This window comes from Lemur catta, chromosome 10, assembly GCF_020740605.2.
Source record: "Lemur catta isolate mLemCat1 chromosome 10, mLemCat1.pri, whole genome shotgun sequence".
Lineage (NCBI taxonomy): Eukaryota > Metazoa > Chordata > Mammalia > Primates > Lemuridae > Lemur > Lemur catta.
The window spans coordinates 57934347-57949476 of NC_059137.1; the positions used below are offsets into that span (position 1 = coordinate 57934347).

A 15130-nucleotide genomic window follows, 5' to 3' on the forward strand; every position below is an offset into this window, starting at 1 on the left:
CAATGCATGACTAACATGGCCAGCATTATCCAGGACTGATATAATTATTGGGATAACTTGTAGGTGTGAAGATGCTTACTCTATCCAAATACTCAGTTCAACTGATGTGTATTCAGCAGCTACTATATGCCAGTACCGTGCTGGATACCACGGGCAAATAATGAACCAGATGGTTTCCCTATCTTTGGAGAGCTCATGGTTTCAAGGAGAAAATGGGTCACATGCAATTGTAATTGCTTTGAAGTTTGAAATTTTATTATTGAGATAAAGAAATTAGATAGATAGATAGATAGATAATAGACAAAACTTCATTTATAGTTTGCACAGTTTAACATTAATCTTCTCTCCTTTTAGGAGAAATGTCACCAATACTGGCCAGCAGAACGATCCGCAAGATACCAGTACTTTGTTGTAGATCCCATGGCTGAGTACAACATGCCACAGTATATCCTAAGGGAATTCAAAGTCACAGATGCCAGGGTAAGTTGGCACAATCATCAACTCTTAACCATTAGCCAAAAAGTATTCTAAAATCCACCTCTCTGGGAGAAACATTTGCCAAGCACCATACTCCCAAAAAGAAAAGAAATTGGCCATCCTGGAGAACTGGTTTTTTTTTTAATATAAGAGTAACTTTTCCTATGTCTGGCAAGCATTCTCACAAACCCAAGCTTGGCGTCTATTCAAACATAACATCTGGCAGCCCAACTTTGGGGATGCACTTGGTGAGTGTTTGTGCTGGGAAGCATTTACTGATTGGTTGGCTGTGGTTACATTCACCTTCTCAGCTCATTCTCTTTGGAGCATTTTTTGACTTCTTCATTTCTTGAGGCTGTAAATATGTTGTTGTTTTGCAAAGCCCTTTAGGTCATGTGGGCCCAGAGGTTAATTTGGTATGATTTTAAAACTGCAGAGCAAATGGCATTCTTCAGAAAAATCTGACAAGCTTTGCACATTCTAATTTGATTCCTGGCAGAGTTTATTCCTCGGTGTGCTAATGTGTCTGTGCATGAGAGCTATGCACCCACGACCCTTGTTGGCTAATTTTCATTCTGCATTTCTTATCTAGATTGCCGAGTCCAAGGTTCAGCCCTGGTGTAAAATGTTCTATGCATAAACTTTAATATGTTTGCCTTTGGCCACTTTCAAACCATGATTACAAACACATCTTGGGGAGGCCAGGTCAATTCAAAAGACCTGCTTTTTTTTTTTTTTTTGGAACTGTCACAGTGGGTGGGTTGAATAAAACTTCAGGATACAGCTATTTACTTGATCCATTGTTTTTTCTGGAAAACCCTTTCTCTAAACTTACATTTGGAGATTGTTTTGCTAATCCCAAAAGGCCAGCCCTAGCTGTTGGCCTTAAGTGAAAGAGAAATTGGTTAGCAGGAGGGTTGGCCCAGGTAGCAGACCTGTTGTTAATCCCAGAAAGTCTAATGTATTAACTACTCTGAAGATGCCTGTACTCCAGGCAGCAGCTAAGTCCCTAGGTCTCATTTCTGAGTTGCCCAGGCAAGCATGCCTTGGTGATGTGTCCCATTGTTTAAAAAAAAAAAAAAAAAAAAAATCATGCCCTTTCAGAATTTAAAGCTAGATATGTGACTGGAAATCTTCAGTGCATTTGAGGTAAACTCACCAACTATTCCTGATGATAGACTAGGACCCAAGCTCCAAGAGTGGCAGGAATACCTTTACCACTCCCCATCTGACCAAATTAAATATATCACTATAAGCAAAAGAAGATTGAAACCAGAACTTGCTCACATGTTTAAAAAAAAAAAGTCTCACTGTGACTGTATAATTTTCTTAGTTACCATAGCACTTGCTGTTTGCACTCCTGATGTGTTTCTAATCTCAACTTCCCAGTTTAGGAAGCAAGTTGGCACTTGAGAATACAGTATTGTCAAACAGGTAACCTTTAAACAGAGTCAGGTGGTCCTTCCTCCAAATAGTAAGGGTTTGTGCATATGACCTCTTCTTGCTATTAAAAGCAACTATGGTCAGAAATGAAATCCCCAGGACATTCAGAGGAGAATAAATCTGTATTACCTGGCCTCTGGCTTTGCTTACTGTGCTTCCGAAATCTTTTCTGGAAACAAAGGGAAGTAAATCATGTTTCCATGGTAACCATCAACATATTAGTTATTTCTATATTCTGCAGTATTCTCAAAAAGTTGGAATAATCTCCCTGTTTTACGTCCATCCCCAAATAAAGTCAGTCAGAAACCTACCCTGTGCCTGTGAAAACCACCAGGCTAGTTGATGTGTGCACCTCGAGTTGAGCCACTCCCCCTTCTCAATATGACTGAATGAGAGAGATTGAGTCTCTGTCCACTTGCCCAGAATGTTGGGAATATGCACACCTGTATCCAGAGGAACTTTGATGGGGAAAGAGATGTTAACAGAAATAAAAAGGATGCCTCTTCAAAGGGAAGAGGCCATTTGGGAGCAGGGTTAACCCTGTCAGATTAAAGTTTGAATTCTCTCTGTCCTCTGATGAGTCAGGGGAGAAGGTTGATGGGTATAATTGATATTCCTGGTTCTGTAAACAGAGGGCTGCTTCTGGTCTTGTTGTGCTTCTAAAAACACCTTAAAATCCTAGAAGGAATCAGAATTGACTTAGTATCTTCTTTTTAACCCAATTATACACCATAAGGTAGAGCAGTTTTGCCTAATCACTCTAGGAAAGAAAGACCCCTCTTGCATCAGGCTTGTTTTTCTCTTTTCTGCCTTTTGGTTTATCTGTGTTAAAGCCCCCCACAGTCTTCTGAATTCCTGTGGTCAGCAGGAAGAATTCTGTTTCAGAAAAGGGCATTTATTTGCTGATAATCTCTAGTTTCCTTGAGGGATGCTTCACTTCCTGCTTAACAGCATAGTCACATGGCACATGCTCTTGTCCCCTGCCATGGCTAGAAATTGTATTCCTCTGAGACTTGGGGGCATCCAGGTTAACAGCAACTACCCGGTTTGTGTCAGATCCTTTAAATGTCACCATTTGTCATTTGGCAACGCTAGAAATAAGCAAGCACAGCAGATTTGAAGTTATCGTGACAACAGCAAAATCTCTGGTCTGGATGACATGCCTGGATGCTCCTTTCAATATTGAAAAGTTATTGGATTCTGAAATTTTTGTAACAGAGTATATTAGCTCCACTTTGAAGAGCATGTGGATGTGGTCAATGGTACTAAACCCAAACTTTGGGTCTCAGAAGAAGCATTTGCTAAGAGGAGAACTATATGGCTACTTACTGAGAACCCAGGTTTTTCACCAGGCATTTTGGGATAAGTAAACTTGTGATTTAAATATTTGTGAATGTAGAAGGTGCTAATAGCAGGTAAGACACACATATAACTAAGTTTCTAGTTAAACATGTTTCTAACTTTTTCTGCCCCTTTTATTTTTGCAAAAAAAAAATTTTTTTGATTGCTCTTGTGGTCTGCGCACTTGCTGAATCCTCCTGGCGTGCTCCTCTGTGGCCGGGTATGTGGCTTTCCCTCTAAAGGACGGCCAGTCCCGAACAGTGAGGCAGTTCCAGTTCACTGACTGGCCAGAGCAAGGAGTGCCAAAGTCTGGAGAAGGATTTATTGACTTCATCGGCCAAGTCCATAAAACAAAGGAGCAGTTTGGCCAAGACGGACCCATTTCAGTCCATTGCAGGTAAGTTAAAATCAAGAATGCTAAGTTTCCACTTGTGATTCAAGCAGTGATAACTATGAAAATAAATGTTGTTGTTTATTCAGTGTACAAGCTTATTGCAGTGACTCTGCTTAATTGAAACTTTATTCTCAGAAATGTATTGTGAAATTTAAAGCACGATTCATTTTGCTTCCTTTTCCTAAAATGAAAATAATCAGAGGAAAATTTTTTCCCCAAAATTCACTTTCTTGTTAAGAAAAAAGCAAACTGTAGTTTTCCTTGCCAATTTGACCTTAACAGGAATTGTTGGTACATCCCTAGTAATAATTTGTTCTATTAATCATTTCTTATTTGCTTTGCTTTCATAGCATTACACTGATAATTATCTTTCTGTATCTTTCGTGTTTGTCTTCTTGGGAAAACCATAAATAGCTATCAAGCCTTAATGACAATACTAATTCTTGCCAGTCAATAAGTGATTAGAGTGGTACCTCAGTTAAAAATGCAATTTGCTTGAAAATTGTTGCTATATCAGAAAATGAAGGACCTTCAAGTTAATTATTTTCAATAGTTTCTAGAGCATTTTATAATTCAAGTCATTGAAGTTAATAGAAATAGCAAGTAAATGGTTTAGACATTCACCATAAATTTAGTGCTTTTGGAAGTTGCTATGAAAAAACCCTCTAGCAAAAGGAATTCACCTAATTTTACTTAAACTAACATATTTTAGTGTTCTAGCAACAGAAGTCTTAAGTTTCTAATGTCTTTATGGTGGAAATCTTGAGAGAATTTATTAAAAAATGTGTTTTGCTTCAGTCCTTCAAAAAAAAACCCTGTAGTTATTAATGAAATAGGAGGCAGGATCTTAAAATAGGACAAATACTAGACTTAGGCCAAAATACCTGTGTGCTACTCCCACCTCTACTTATTGCATAGCTCCTTGACAATAGGGAAATTTCTCTGGACCTCAGATTTCTCAGCTGATTGTCTAAAATCCTTTCTAGCATCGTTTGTTTCTCAGACATGGTATATTATATGAGAAACAGACCTTATTTATACACATTTGCTTTGTGTTATCAAAAATCCTTTGCACTATACAATGAAAGAGCATGTGGAAAATGACATATGGATCAAATACAAGCATACCTCGGAGATATTGCAGGTTTCATTCCAGACACCACAATAAAGTTAATATCGCAATAAAGAGAGTCACACAAATCTTTTTGTTTCCCAATGCATATAAAAGGTGTGTTTACACTATACTATAATCTATTAAGTGTGCAATGGCAATATGCCTAAAAACCGATGTACATACTTTAATTTAAAAATACTTCATCACTAAAAAATGCTCACAATCATCTGAACCTTTAGCAAGTTGTAATCTTTTCGTTAATGGAGGGTCTTGCCTTGACGCTGATGGCTGCTAACTGATCAAGATAGTAGTTGCTAAAGGTTGAGGTGGCTGTGACAATTTCCTAAAATAAGACAACGGTGAAGTTTGCCACATCAATTGACTCTGCCTTCACGGGAGATTTCTCTATAGCATGTAATGTTGTTTGATAGCATTTTACCCACAGTAGAATGTCTTTCAAAATTGGAGTCAATCCTCTCAAACTCTGCTGCTGCTTAATTAACTACGTTTATGTACTATTCTAAATCCTTTGGTGTCATTTCCACAATGTTCACAGCATCTTCACCAGGAGTAGATTCCATCTCAAGAAACCACATTCTTTGCTCATCCATAAGAAGCAACTCTTCTTCCATTCATGTTTTATTATGAAATTGAAGCAATTCAGTAACATCTTCAAATCCACTTCTAATTCTAGTTCTCTTGCTATTATATCCACCACATCTGCAGTTACTTCCTCCATTAAACCCCTCAAAGTAATCCGTGAGAGTTGGAACCGACTTCTTCCAAATTCCTGTAATTGTTGTATTTGACCTTCTATGAATCATGAGTGTCCTTCATGGCATCTAAATGGTGAATCCTTTCCAGGTTTTCAATTTACTTTGCCCAGATTCATCAGAGAAATCACTGTCTATAGCAGCCTTATGAAATATATTTCTTAAATAATAATACTTGAAAGTCAAAATTACTCCTTGTTCCGTGGGCCATAGAATTGATATTATGTTAGCAGGCATGAAAACAACATTCATCTCCTTGTATGTCTCCATCAGAGCTCTTGGGTGACCCAGGTGCATTTTTTCCTGAGCAGTAGTTCCCCACAGTAGACTTAAAATATTCAGTAAAACATGCTGTAAACAGATGTGCTGTCACCCAGGCTTTGTTGTCCATTTACAGAGCACAGGCAGGGTAGATTTAAAATATTTCTTAAGGGCCCTAGGATTTTCAGAATGGCAAATGAGCCTTGGCTTCACTTTAAAGTCATCAGCTTCCTAACAAGAGAGTTAACCTGTGCTTTGAAGCTTTGAAGCCAGGCATTGACTTTTCCTCTCTATGAAAGTCCTAGATAGCAACTTCTTCCAAGATAAGACTGTTTCATCTACATTGAAAATCTGTTGTTCAGAGTGGACACCATCATCAGTTATCTAAGCCAGATCCTCTGGATAACTTGCTGCAAGTTCTCTACTTGACCTTGCATTTTATGTTATAGAAATGGCTTCTTTCCTTAAACCTCATGAACCAACCACCGCTAGCTTCAAACTTCTCTTCTGCAGCTTCCTTACCTCTCTCCACCTTCATAGAATTGAAAAAGAGTTGGGGCCTCTCTCCGGAGTAGGCTTTAACTTAAAGGAATGTCATGGTTGGTTTGATTTTCTATCCAGACCACTCACGCTTTCTTTATATCAGCAATAAAGCTGTTTTCCTTTTTTATCTTTCATGTGTTCACTGGAGTAGCACTTTTAATTTTCTTCAAGAACTTTTCTTTTGCATTCACAACCTTGCTAGCTCTTTAGTACAAGAGACCTACCTTTCAGTCTGTCTTGACTTTTGACATGCCTTCCTCACTAAGCTTAATTATTTCAGCTTTTTATTTAAAGTGAGAGACGTGTGTCTCTTCCTTTCACTTGAACACTTAGAGGCCATTGTAGGGTTATTAATTGAGTTAATTTCAGTATTGTTGTATCTCAAGGAATAGAGAAACCTGAAGAGAGAGAGAAAGGAAGGGGAACAGCTTGTCAGTAGAGCAGTCAGAACATATGTAACATTTATTGATTAAGTTTGCCATTTTATATTGGCATGGTCATAGTGTCCCAAAACAATTATAATAGTAACATCAAAGATCATTGATCATAGATCATCATAACAGATATAGTAATAATGAAAAAGTCTGAAATATTGTGAGAATTACCAGAACAGGACACACAGACACAAAATGAGCACATGCTCTTGGAAAAGTGGTGCCAGTAGACTCGCTCGAGGCAGTGTTGCCACAAACCTTTAGTTTGTTATAAAAAAAAAAATGTAATATCTGTGAAGCACAATTAAGTAAAGCACAATAAAATGAGGGATGCCTGTATTCGGACAAAGTGGATGGTATATGTTGGGCTTGAATTACCTGGATACTTCTTTTAATTTTACACATAATTTGCCCAAATACTAATTTAAACTTTCCCAATATAGTCTGTAAAGAGAATAATACCTTTAATGTAATGCATATTCTTAGCTTTAGGCATTCCCATAAGATTAAGTGTGTAAATGTGTTCACATGCAGGTGTGTATTACTTGTCATTGCTTTTATCATCACAAAATAATTTAAACACTCCTTTAATATAAATGCTATGGCCTATTATCACATATCTTATACGTATATTGAAGACTTCTAAATATTTTTTACCTATGAATGTTCTCAAAATACCACTTATTTATAACTTATTAAACTAACATGATAAAGTTAGTAAATTTGGAAGTTATAAGGCCAAAGTCTGTTCTTTTATTGAAAATACTTAATAGAAATCCAGAAACACCATATTTTTGTTGCATTTGATCAGTGGAATCAAGGTATGATAGGCTCCAGAGTACCTGGACCATTCAACAAAAAGATCATAACTCACAGTTTCTCGTGACTGAGAGAGACTTTCAATGTTGAAAGGGACCTTCCAGGTCATCTATTGCCTCGTAACAGAAGCCCTGACTGCTACTGGACAAAGACTGCCCTGGATTTTAAAGCCTCACTTAACATTTCTGTTTGGACTCTTTAGAAATCCCCATTCATGAAGGGCCACATCATTTATATATGCCTGACAGCTACATTCCCAGCCTGTGCCCAAGTGTTACACATGCCATTTAATTAGGATTCCAAAATGTAGGGATTTTTCAGATTATTTACTGTTTTCCTCATTACCTAAAACTCCATATGCTTTCCTCCTTCTTAAGTGCACAAGAGCTATGAATTAATTTTCTTTCTTGCTGCTGTGAAGATTCTGGAATTATCTTAAAACCGTTAAGACAACAGAGAGAATCTGGAAACCTTGTTAAGGTAGTGGAAAGAATCCTGGGGTTTTAGCTGTTGATCGTCTAAAAATAGTAAATAAATTTAGAGATCAGTGGCTCTTAACCATTTTTATTTTTAGATTAGAGACCCATTTGAGAATCTGTTGACAGTTATAAGTTTCAGAAAGTAGGAAAAAATATAGCATGTACACAATCTATACATGTACTTACAGGATAGTCATAAATCCTCCTGAAGACTATGTGAAAATTCCATGTCAAATAAAATCTCTGTTATAGAATCTCTTCTCTCATATAAAAACCGAGGTCAATATTTGAATCATTTATGTATCTTGTTACATACTTATATGTTGAGGTGGTGAGACATCCTGCACAGATTTTAAGTGACTATAAGAAGTGAGTTATGTGCTAGAAAAGTTGAAGATGCCAAATTAACCTCACCTTATTCTGAATTATTTAATACTTCAAAAATATTACATAGGCAATGTCTACATCAGGACCTCCATGAATAGTATAAACCTATATTTTATTCATGCTTTCTTTGTTTCATTTATTTCACAATATTTATGTTTTCTTGGTCTTTCTAAAATGGTATATAACCCTAGCTGAAAAGTCTTTTTATTTTATAAAACTTAATCCTGATTACTCCACATTCATTCTCACATGCTCAAACTCACTATCCCAAGAGTAACCTTGGTGAACTCAGTGCCATATTTTTCTGAACATGGTTGTGAAGAAACATGGACTATGGAAGCTGGTGGAAGTATGTCCACCTACAAGCAAATGCGGCCAAGACCATGAGAATGTCATCCAGTAATGTTGCCTTTGTTATTGTGGCAGTGCGGGCGTTGGAAGAACTGGAGTCTTCATAACACTAAGCATTGTTTTGGAAAGAATGAGATATGAAGGAGTTGTAGACATCTTCCAGACTGTCAAAATGTTAAGAACACAACGGCCAGCCATGGTACAGACAGAGGTGAGAAAAGTCTCCATGAGTCTTTCATGTCTCAAAAGCCTAGATTTTGCTAGCCAAGACCTCCTAGAGTCCAGGGACTTTCAACTCCAGAGACAAAATATTGTAGGAAAAGCATCAAAATGTTTAATAATTTTGACCCTCATTTTCCCCTTCTTTAAATGGGGTGACAGTATTAGTGTTGTTGTGGAAATTATATGAGATTATACGTTAGGTTGAGCCATGATAAATTATCACTATTGGGCCATTTTTGAACTATAAAATGGCAATTCATATAATTAATTATATTCATGTTAATATATGTTGTATTTATTTATAAATACATAAACATATAGAAAGCATACTAACAATAGCCTCAGCCCATTTTACTTCTCCATTCTCTTTCTATATGCCTACAAAGATATGAGCTGCTCTATATTTCATGTCTTAACAGTGGTCATTTAAAACATTTGGTTCCTGGATAACCCTATAGAAATTAGCCCCTCATTTTATATTCTAGTAATTGATATGAAAATTTGAATATTTCTCACAGTAATATGAGTTCAAGATTTAGCCAGTCTGGTCTATTGAGCATTCATTTCTAAGGATAATATGAGTGATAGTGTTTATGTTCTTCAAAAGGCCACCAAATTATACAGTTTATATGTGTTCCTAAATTCAACATCCACAATATCTTCCAGACTTTGATTTCAAAGTAGTGCAAGCATTTGGCTTGCAATACTCAAAACATTATGTCAGCCTGACAAACTTAATGGGTGTTGGGGGTGACAGAGGGAAATTGGACGTTTAAAAAGCCTCAACACTTAGCCAAGCAACTCACTGTGACAAGATAGGAAAGCAAACTCCATTTATATTGCATTACCATTTTTATTGTAGAAAAATGCACATTTAAGCAAAATAGAAACTATCTACTTTCAGCCCCATTGGCTACCGAAAATAGGTTTCTTTTATGGGGAAAATCCTACTTTTTCTCATCCCTACAGTCATCTGTAAATTGTACTTTTTCCATCTCTCCACCGATGCTCCGATTTATTCCAATATGACAGTGTTCTTCTTTGTCTGAAAAAAGGCCACGTTTCATACTGTTTTATTTTAGTGTGTTCCTTTCTAGAACAGACAACTAGCAATCACACTGAATTAGGCCAAATGGCACAGGTATTTCTTGATGTGGGCAGCCAATCTTGTAATGCCATTTTCAGAAATGGCATTAAATGAAAAGCTTGAAAGTCCATCACGCTGCATAAATGGCTTTGTGAGCTTGATGTTCCTTACTGGCTACACCTTTTGGCTGTCTCTCTCACTTATATATGAATGTCAGAAATGATGGTAGTTCTGATTGTAGGCAGCAAGGGTCTACTGTCTGATCATAAATTTTTTTTTAAATTCAAATTCTGTTGGCAGTAGCCCAGAAGATAAATAAATCCATATTTTTCCCAGAACAGTTTGCATCTGTATCAGCTTCTCCTACATATGCAAACTGAGAATTAGTTATCACAAATAAACAAGTAATTATAAAAAGTGACTTCTAAGGCATACGAGGAGTTTGTGTGTTTGGTTGGTGGTGATTATTTGGTACTACTTGGAAAACATTTTTCTGGAAGGTAATGTTCACTCAACCTACCACTACTTGGAATTAGGAGACTGTGTTAGTCAAATTGATTGGGGAAGTTAACAAACACTCCATGTGGCTAATTGTTCTTTGTTCACTATAACCGATCGGTCACTGGATTGATGAAAGTAGTGATTTTGCCCCCACATAGATGTAACTGTTTTCTAATATTGATCTTCATTTTTCTGTTTTCCAAATATAATCATGTTCCCTCCTCATCTTTCTCCCCATACCTCGTCTCCTGCAGGATCAGTATCAGTTTTGCTATCGAGCCGCGCTAGAGTACCTGGGCAGCTTTGATCACTATGCAACGTAGAAACCCCCGACCCGTTCTGGATTTTTACTGCAGGCCCTTCACTATCCATGGAGTCTCTTCTGAGCCATACAGGGCACTTGAGAAGTCCTTCTTAACTTCTAGCTAACAACTACTTAGTGGGACTATTACACACAAAACAAATTAAAAACAAATTATCCCAGGTGGACCAAGAATTCACAGTTTAATAATCTAACCTGAAAAATAATAAAAGAGAATCCTGACTGATGAGGCATCTGAAGGATTTTATTTACAGATACCTCAAGGATTCAAAATTAAGGGAAGAAGAAATCACAGCAGAGAACCACCATCTTGTTCAGGATTGCTTGCGGGGTGCAAGGAGAAGTTGCCGGAGGGCTGGGGTTCAGCGCGCCAGGCGTGCTGGTGCGGCTTCTCACCGCGAGATGGACTCGGCTTCGACATCGCCCTTCCCACCATACTGCTCATAATAACATTTTAGGGGGGAAGGTGGGGGGGAATGTTTCAAAAGGAAGTCCTTGATTTAGTTTTTTAGTATTGTAAAGATACTGCTGACCTGTGCTTCATTTCTAACTGTGTAAACTTTTTTTTAACAAAATGTATCATTCGATAAAGTAAATTTTAAAAAAAAGTTACATAACTCTTCATTTTTTATTTCCAAACTGTAGGTTTTTTTTAAGCTGTAGAACTGTTATCTGTAATATCTTGCTGTAGAAATATCAAATAATTGGAAAATTTTTTGCACATTTTTGTGCAATACTCTTAATCTACAGTATCGGTCTCGTCAGATATTACTTTTACACTTGTGTTCAGTTTTGATTGGTGAGAAAGTACCCATTCTCTTCAAATAATCAAAGAGAATTTTTATTTTTTATTTTGTGTTGTTTTTGGAATCAACAGGGAGGCGCAAAGTATAAAGTTGCTGCTAACATATATACATATATATCCATATTTTATAAGGGTGTCTATGTATATATAGACAGTGTGTCCACACAAAAAGATAGATATAGCTATCATTTAGTTCTTCCATGATTTCATTTTTTTTAATTGTAGAAAAGCTATTGTAAACATCTTTTTCAATTTATTCTTAATTTTATGATATATTGGTATTTCTTAAGATCACAAAACTTTAATTTTTTAAAGGGAAATGAGGAATGCACATCAGTGATTGTCAAACCTCACCCCCTAATTTCCTACCCAATCTCCCCCCACCCACCCAATCATATTCACAAATGCCGTTTTGTTAGCCAGGCTTCCAACAAAGTTCAATATTTCTAACACTCTAGTGCAATAAAAAAATTATTAAATATCTAAGAGGTGTGCATGTGGGAAAGGTCAGTGCATATCCCTTTAGGAGGGGAGAATGTTGTAATATATCAGCTATCAAGTTGTTTAAAAAAAGTGTATTCAATCGTATATTGTCTATAATATGTGCTATGAAATTTGCATTTATGATATGTAACAGGGGCAAAGCCAAACTCATGTTACTCTGTTCAGTCAGAAACATTTTGTGGCATACAGCATTCCTGGGAAGTGCTGTACTTTGTTTTGTTTTGGTTTTAGTTTTGCATTTAGAGTGCCTTATAATTGATGCCTATTTTAATAGCATTTCTTTTTAGCTTTCGGTTCATATTTCCATTAGTTCTTCGTATCTGTTACTCTTCCTATTAAAGCATTATCTGTTTACCACATGTACAAAAACTCTTTGAATAATATGCATTCCTAGTTTTCAGCCAAGTCGGGGATGTTAGTGATTGTACCAGCCCAAAGCACTTGGATAATCAGGGCCCTTCTTCCTTTTGTAATCGTCCACATCAGGAAAATCTACTTGTTTTATTTATAATCCCTTCCAAATCTGCTCTGGAATATGCAGTAACTGCACCAAACTTATGTGAGTAACGAGCATCATTGGCAACTTTGGAATATATTTGATAGTCCATTAGGATTTTTCTAAAAGGGGAAATAAACAATAGATAGCTCCCCTAATTCTTCCAACATAACTTCTATAGGAAGCCATGGATGATGGCATGAGTTTGCCACATTTTACATAATTTTAAAGAACCCTCAAAATATCCAAGGAACTCTTAAAGAGTTTTGGTATAGGTATAATACTTTGGTTTAATTTTAACTTCCTGGATGTTCTTCATGGAAGGATTTTTGTTTTCTACATTTTCCCATTGCTAGCAGAATGAAATCTAAGAGACCAAACACTTGCAAGCATTGTATTTGAGCACTTTTATAAAAAACAAAGAAAAAGAAAAAGGAAAAAAAAAAAAAGAAAAAGAAAAATACATAATACTAAAAAAAAAAAAAAAAAAAGTATCTAGAAGGCTACCTCAGAATGAGACTCTCTAACCTACATCAGAACCAGAGAAGAATGTGCACTATGTGGGTCTGTTATTGTTTTCCTTTAGTTCATATCTTTTGGAGATTTATCCAAGTGCCAGATTACTCAGTGCTATAATTTTCTTTTAGTGAAACAAAGGGGGTCAGACAGACATTGCATCATCCAGACATGCCATGTTGGACATGTAGAATCCGATGGAGTATTACACACCAGAATGATTGGCCAATGAGCAGCTTCTCTCCCTGAAACAAAAACTGCCCATTTGGCAAAGGGAAAGATGGCAATATTCACAAGAAGAAAATGAATGGGATGCATACCATAGACGAACAAGGCGGAGACTATTCCAGGAATCTTACTGTTCAGGAGCTGTTCCTAGAACTAACTCCCTTACTGTCATTGATGTGCATTCCACTCTGTGCTTTTCTGTACAACCATTCAAATTTTAATTTCCCAGGTGAACATCTTTATCTGTCATTGCCATAAACCGTCAAGTTTCCAATTATTTTCATCATCATAACCAGTACGGTGCTATTATTTACCTATGTATGTGTAGTTATGTATAATTTTGTAATTAGTTACAATGGTAAAAAAATCAAAATATATAAAAAGTGATTTGTACAGAACTTTATTTTAGCTCTTTTTTAAAAATGATTTGCATGGTTAGACAACGGCGAGGACAGCCAGGGGAGGGAAGGGCCTCTAGGGAACTTTGCACTTTCTATACCTTTGTACTATGCACTGCCCTATTGATTCTACACCCAATAATGTTATTACTTGAACCCATCTGTAAGAAACTGCTTCAGAAATTCATTTGTGTGTATGTAAATAACACAACATAGAAACAGGAAGAGAAAAAAGTCTGCAGTAATGCACATATTTTTTTCTTTCCTGTTTATTTTTTATTTTGCTTTGTTTTAGTCCTTCCTTTTATGTTTAAGTCCCTTTTCGTTTTTCTTTTTGGGTTTTGGTTTTCTTTGGGTTTATGGGTGCCCTGATACTCCAGCAGAGATCAGAAGGCTACAGATCCATCCTATCCATCCGTTATGTGGCTTTGCCATCCAAGCTTGGAGTGTCTTTACAAGGATAATAACAGTTGTGTTCTTTGCTCTCGTTTTGGATGCATAGACTGAAAAATTAAAAAAAAATAACTTGTAAAATGGCTTGTTAAAAAAATACAATTACCTCTAATTAGTAGTACGCGTAAAATGTTTTACAGAATGAAAGGCGTGCTTTTTATTTTCTTACTTCGTTACATTGGTGGCGAAAGAAGTCTGTATGAAAATCAGTTCTTTGCTGACACAAGTTCCATTTGTTACAAATGAATTCTAATAAAAATGTCAGTGTTATGCAGCCCTAGCCTTTGCTTTTGTCCACTCAAGCACTTTGGTTTTGAACTGACTATATGTCCCCTCTCCTGTTTATCTAGTTAGTTCCTTTGTACTAATAGTAACTCCAGTTACTGAAGGCCTCCTATTCACAAGTGTCTGCCTTGGGGTAAGCACTTGTCACTGGTAACCAGACGGAGGCTCAGAGAAATACTTTGCCCAGATTTACATAGTAAAGAAAAGCATTGGTTTCATTCATGTCAAAGATTATAGGCAATCTTTAATTCTGTGGAAGATGACTACTATATGTGAATTTAAGTGCATTATTTATGTGTGTAAGTATTATCATCTTCAAACAACTGACAACTCTCATACACATAAAACTAGCTCCATGGTGTTAATTTCTTAAAACCTTTGGGAACATGGTTAAGAAAATATTTGGCTTAGATTATTTACTCAGTCATTCAATATTACTGAGAACCAACAATGGGTTAGAGGTATTGGGGATGCAGCTCTGAACAAATGAGATACTG

At 36.5% G+C, this 15130-nt stretch overlaps 1 protein-coding gene across 1 annotated transcript in view; it reads left to right on the top strand.

Annotated features, from left to right (window-relative positions):
* The window catches only part of PTPRD (protein tyrosine phosphatase receptor type D), a 406959-nt gene extending 392337 nt beyond the window's left edge, over positions 1-14622 (top strand). Inside the window, exons 33-36 of the mRNA XM_045562129.1 lie at positions 355-480; positions 3504-3658; positions 8892-9027; positions 10881-14622. Coding sequence (XP_045418085.1) covers positions 355-480; positions 3504-3658; positions 8892-9027; positions 10881-10949 — 486 coding nt within the window. The 3' untranslated portion in view covers positions 10950-14622. The remainder of the gene's footprint in view (positions 1-354; positions 481-3503; positions 3659-8891; positions 9028-10880) is intronic.
* The last annotated feature ends 508 nt before the right edge of the window (positions 14623-15130 follow it).